This window comes from Nothoprocta perdicaria, unplaced genomic scaffold, assembly GCF_003342845.1.
Source record: "Nothoprocta perdicaria isolate Ctin4 unplaced genomic scaffold, notPer1 scaffold_249, whole genome shotgun sequence".
Taxonomy (NCBI): Eukaryota; Metazoa; Chordata; class Aves; order Tinamiformes; family Tinamidae; genus Nothoprocta; species Nothoprocta perdicaria.
The window spans coordinates 915,084-921,083 of NW_020455476.1; the positions used below are offsets into that span (position 1 = coordinate 915,084).

The 6,000-nt window shown below is 43.2% G+C and overlaps 1 protein-coding gene across 4 annotated transcripts in view; it reads left to right on the plus strand.

The window, feature by feature from the left end:
* Positions 1-6,000, plus strand: part of FAM13A (family with sequence similarity 13 member A) — a 51,480-nt gene that overhangs the window by 36,329 nt on the left and 9,151 nt on the right. For all 4 annotated transcript variants that reach the window (XM_026039988.1, XM_026039989.1, XM_026039990.1 and 1 more), the window contains 5 exons: positions 1,342-1,555; positions 1,827-1,965; positions 3,041-3,122; positions 3,260-3,480; positions 4,761-4,844. In XM_026039988.1, the coding sequence (XP_025895773.1) occupies positions 1,342-1,555; positions 1,827-1,965; positions 3,041-3,122; positions 3,260-3,480; positions 4,761-4,844 (740 nt within the window). The remainder of the gene's footprint in view (positions 1-1,341; positions 1,556-1,826; positions 1,966-3,040; positions 3,123-3,259; positions 3,481-4,760; positions 4,845-6,000) is intronic.

Below are 6,000 nucleotides of genomic sequence, written 5' to 3' on the forward strand. Positions count from 1 at the left end.
GCAGAGATGTGCAATTCCTTTTCGTGTGATKAGGAAGAAGGAAAGGGGAGGAAAGCAACGTTTAGTGTGAGGATATAGGCAGATTGCTCCCAAACCTCTTGTTACTGCATTGTGAATCATTCTGTACTGCCCACTTCAGAGGTAGGAGAAAACTGGCTGGTGATGCTTCATGTGATCTTTGTTGTGAGCTACGGAAATGTTACCCTTGCTCAGCCAAAAGAAATAGTGCACCTTGCTCAAATACCGATAACTTCTAAAGAGCAGGTTCTCAGTGGATTAAGCTTAGTACCACTAGCTCAGGAAAGAATGAATCTATAGGTCTGTGACATATCTGTGAGCTTTCTCTAATGTTTTTGTTTAGTTATTTGACTCTAGAACTATTTGTTAGACTTATAAGCTGGAAGTCTGGCTCTTAAACTGTCTAATCCTATGGTGCTAAGTAGGAGCATGCCGATCAGCTTAGTAAACTATCTGAACACAGAACATTAGACCCCTTATGGCATCTAGCAGGAGTGATCACAAGACTGAGGTGATTGCTTTCTGTGGGCTTGTGAATGCTAATCAGCAGTGCTAAATCGGGTTTCCATTTCTCTCCCACTCCACCATCTCCATATACAGGATTGTTTTTTCTTCCAGCTGGTTAGATTACCCAGGAAATAGACACTTTCTTTCTCTATCATGCTACTGAGCAGCTGTACAGCTTCTAGTGCGGTCTGGGTTTGCTTGTGAGAGAGAAGAAAACTCAGACCGTATTGCCATCATCGGTCATATGGAAACATCACTGCTGTTATTTTACAGGCTAGGTGCTCTGTGGAACAGGTAGTAATGTGAGACCTCCTTTCCTAAGGGCTAGAAAAACACATCCTTACTGCCAGTCTTTGAATTTATACTAGCTGGCAGCCAAGTTACGCTGGAGTGCAGGAGTCTGAGGACTGCAGGAATACAATTAATTTATTACTCATTTACAGCATTTGCTCATCCTGAAAATTGAACAAATTTATCCTACAGCCACATATCAATAATGTCATTTTTATCTAGTATAACTTTTGCCCCAAAGGTGCTGACTGCTGATCATATTCCTTGGTATCAGTCCATGGTAGTTACTGGCCAGATTTTGGGCACAGTTTTCTCTTGCACCCAGGTGGTTGTTTATGCTTGTGAAAAGGACTTGCTGTGACAGCGTTTTGTACTGCTTTGCACCCAGGGCRGATGTGAATAATGACCCAGAGATTGCCTAACAACAAAGAATCAAGGACAGGTTATGTCTACATATGTCTCTTGAGCATGTAGCGTCTATGAAACAAAAAAAGATAAAAACAGCTCTTGTTTTTATGTTTCCAGAGCCCATTCCTGCTCTTTCCTCCTGGCAGCGAGACAACTTAGATTCAGATGAGGCTCGCCTTTCACCGCAGGCCGGCCGTTTAATTCGCCAGCTTCTGGATGAGGACAGCGATCCAATGCTGTCCCCTCGTTTCTATGCCTATGGACAGAGCCAACAGTACCTGGATGATACAGAAGTGCCTCCTTCCCCTCCCAATTCCCATTCATTCATGAGGTGAGTTGTACAGGGATCCTCCTCATACCAACAGGGAATGTAGTGTTTTCATAGAAGTCCTTGGTAACTCAGATGGTTTCTGGGCTTGTGAGTTAACTATCTAGCAAGTTCCTGTCACCAAAAGAGGCTACTGTAGTATCCTGTTTTGCTCTCATTACAGAGTAGCAACATAGCTTTCTAACTTGGATGGGATTTGTCTTTATTTACCCAAAGTGTAACTGGCTTTCTGTGCATGAAAAGATATTGAATCTGCCATCTCTGCTCTTGGTAGGAGGCGGAGTTCATCCTTGGGATCTTATGAAGATGACAGAGAGGACCTGACCCCTGCACAGTTGACCCGGAGGATTCAGGGACTGAAGAAAAAGATCAGGAAGTTTGAGGACAAATTTGAAGAGGAGAGGAAATACAGAGTGAGTGTTTGGGAGTTAGGCATTGGTGTGGATTAGCAACAGAGGCAAAGGACATCAAATCATGTTGTCAAACACATACACCGAGCTAGATTTTTTTTTTCTTTTTAAATTAAAAGCCTGCCATCTGTAACAAGTGAATTCCCTTCCCGAGTGTTGTGTGCTGTCAATGCAGCATGAGAAATAGCTTCATGAACACCTAAAATTTTGCTCACCGATTTAGGTAGTGTTCTAAGAGCCAATATCTCCCACTGTGGGAAGAGCTATGCTTAAATTCTCATTTATTTGTTTACTGGAAGTTTAGCTGCTACGAAGCACAATTGCAGGCCTCATTTGCATAAGCTTCCCTGACAGTAATCCSAGGACACCAGAGCATCGCAAAGCAAGAGAGGAGAGCAGGCGCCTTTGCTCCTGTGTGAGGAACCACAGACAAGTGCTGCTGAGCAGCAGCAGTGTACTGTACTCTAATTGTTCCTGACATGCCCTTCTGATGCACAGAAATCTTTTTAAGGAACTAAAGCTTCACATCTGTGCATGTTTGCTGGTGAACTAAATCACAGAGGATAGTACTGAAAGGATCTTGCTTGCAGTTGAGAAAGGCTGAATGAAATGCGCAGAGCTTTCAGTTGCCTAAGCATGTGGATTATTTGTTTTGGGTGGTAGACAACCTTCAGTATGAATACATACATCTTAGCTCTTCTCAAACTGCTTGTGTGGGATTTCTCTTATTTTGGGAGCGCTTACCTGGTAGGAAAGAGTAGACCAAGGACTCCAGACTGAATCCAGCCCTCTGAGGTCCTCTTGAAACGCAGTGTTTGAATTTGTCTTCAAAAATTTAGTGTTTTACGAACACAAATCAATGTCAAAGTGCCTCTAAGAGATGATGTTGTGAGAGGCAGGGCAATCAAAGCAAAGTCTGAGGTGAGCTGGTCATGGTCGTGGAAGCAGCAGTCAGAAGGCAGAGTCTGTGCTCTGTTGTGGGTCCAAAATCTACTGTACATCTTTGTGACAGGCGTCTTTTTCAGTGGTCTCTGCTGATGGTTAGCACAAATTCATCATGACTGTTCTTTCCTTGCAGCCTTCCCACAGTGACAAAGCAGCCAACCCTGAAGTGCTTAAATGGACAAATGACTTAGCCAAATTCCGAAAGCAACTTAAAGGTGAGCAGCCACCCTTGGGGGGACCTCCCAGGCTGGAGTTGCCCTCTCTTAATGTGATATTTGACAGTGATCCTGTCAATGAAGGCAGATTTTAAGAGAGAAAAACAATTACTCTTTTGCCAAAATCTCTCCTTTAGAGTCAAAACTCAAGATATCGGAGGAAGACCTCGCTCCTGTGGTGCGTCAGCGGAGCAACACGCTCCCCAAGAGCTTTGGTTCTCAGCTTGAAAAAGAAGATGACAAGAAGCAAGACTTGTCAGATAAATCTGCCAAGCCTGCTGTGGAAGTGACCCTCGAGTCTATCCAGAAGAAGCTTCAAGAAAAACGAGCAGAGACAAACCGACCTGAAGATATTAAGGTACGATGCCTGCAGATGAGATTTTGACTTCTAAGTGCAAGTGTGGAGCACAGGGCTACACAGTCAGTTGTGAAAGTCTTTTAGGTTTTGACACTGTCTACAACATTTATTCCTGCCTGACTTGAATTTATTTCTCTCACTCTGTCTTTCATCTATGTGATTTACTTTCCTAGAGCTCCCTTTCTACTGAATGTCATTGTGCTTTCTTTCTGATCTGACTGTCACCGATTCCAAGTGGATGCTGGCACGTTGTGTTTAGATTTGAACATTTCTGTTATGGCCAAAAGCTTTGGCAAATTCTGAGTCTTACAATCATTCCAGAAATTAGGACATCTATTTTCTTTTGGTTCACTCCACAGTCAAATGCCCTTTTTCAGGGCTTTTTATCACTGCTCTTCTGAATTTTGTATGGAGTCCTGTTAGCTTCTGTAATTGCTGAGGGTGAGCAGCAAAGAGATCCCTGTGTCTGATGTTGTAGTTCCCAAGTTGGTGCTAGCCATGTAAATGAAGTCCTTGAGCCTACTGACATGTAAATTGTGCAGTGCTTTGTAAGAGACAGACAGACAGAATTATCTTTGTTTACTAGGTTTGCAGAACAAGAAGATACACAGAGTGTGTTTGGCAGTTTTGCAGCAGTAGCAAGAATCCCCAGGCTGGCCTTTTCAAGACAATCTGTGATAATGTATGGGGCAGTGATAGGGAAACAATGTTCGGTGGAGGCACTCAGGCAAACTTAGCGAGGGAAGTCTCTTGCATCAGTCTGCCTTTTTTTGGCTTGGTCTCCTCAGGCTGTCTGCCAGAGCTTATCACCCCATAGCAGTATTGGCAGGAGATGATCTGACTGCACTTCACTCGTTAGCTAAGTGTGTTGGTGGCASTCAAAGAAAGGCAGCAAACTTTGCAAGAGATGCCAGGGCCTGTTACAGATTTGGAGGAAAGGAAAGAGCATGGATTTCTTTGCAGGACTTAACCTGCAGGCTTTCTTAAGTGACAAACAATCACCTCAGCTAATAACTGCATGACAGTGKTTTTTTTCAAAGCTCACTGACACTTGATAAATCCCCTTATGTACATACAACATATACATCTTGTTCAGACCTTTGGGGGGCTTTAATCTGCTGTCACGGTGCAAAGTAACAGTCTGTGCAGGCATATAACTTGAGAAAAGGGGACTGAAAAGAAGTGGTGAGTCTTGCAAACATTAATGACACAATAACATGAGTTTGGTACTGTTTGAGTCTCGGAATCTGACTTTTTCCCTCTTTTCTCCATGTTTACAGGACATGACAAGAGATCAGATAGCAGCCGAGAAAGTGGCTCTTCAGAAAGCCCTGCTGTACTACGAAAGCATTCACGGCAGACCGGTACGTATAGCAGCAGAGTACAAGTACTGATATGTATACGTACGCATATGCCAGCAGGTGAAAATAGCGTGGCTGTGTGAGGGAACATACAGTTTTATTAATGTGTAAAACAGCAAAAGGCCAGTACAAAAGAATCCCCTTAATCTTCCCTATCTTCTCTAGCAGAGAGTCCAAGCTTGCTTTTGCTGCTTTTACAGTCATGTAAAACAAGAGGTGGCATCTCAGTGAAGTGAACTCATTTAAATCTATTTAAAAAGAAAGCAAGCAGGCCCAGAGCCCAGCTTATCAGCATAGCTTTTTTATTTTTTTGCCTTTCCTTTCAGAGACTTTATTACTACAACTGCTTTTTAACATAAATGTTTCTAAGTAAGCTGTCTATACCTAGCAACACAGAACTGCATGGCAAGGAAGGCTGCAGCTGATCAGCTTTTGCTCCTTCCAGCTCCTGGCATTGCAGCAGTGGAAAAGTACTGAGAGCTTAAGGAGAATGGGGGTAGTTCAGCCAAGTATTTTTTTAAGATATTTAACTAAACAAGAAAAACAATGGAGCTTGGATTTATTGTGCAACTGGGTCTTTCTGCACCAGTGATAGATGAACCTGCAGAGGTGGAACTGAACCGGTTTAGTTAAGCCAAAAGTTCTGTCCCTGCRGAAATTCTCAAGCTGCTTGAACAATGCGAGCAATGGTCTCTTCCTTGGCTGCTGCTGATTGCCATATGGAGCGTGGCCCCAGGTTGTGTCAAAGGCTCCGTTATTCTCGCAGGTTTTTTGCTTTTTGATGTCCTCCCAAAATATACTCAGGTTTCACTGGTATTATTTATGTTTACCTAGTGAGACAGTTTGCCCATGTGCAAAATGTTTTCCCTCAGAGTCCACTTTCTGTTTAAATGTGCTGGTGTAAGTCTGTGTGGCTGACTGAGGCCATAAAGTTACTTTCGATACTTAAATTAATTCTTTGTGATGTTGCTACACGGTGATGTCCAGACTCTGAAACCTGTCATGTATTTTTCCACTCCCTAGCACGCCTAACATATTTTTTGCCCATTCCAAGGCTTTATTTTGTGTGTGTGTGTGGTGGTGGTTTTCCTTCCTTCCTTCCTTCCTTCCTTCCTTCCTTCCTTCCTTCCTTCCTTCCTTCCTTCCTTCCTTCCTTCCT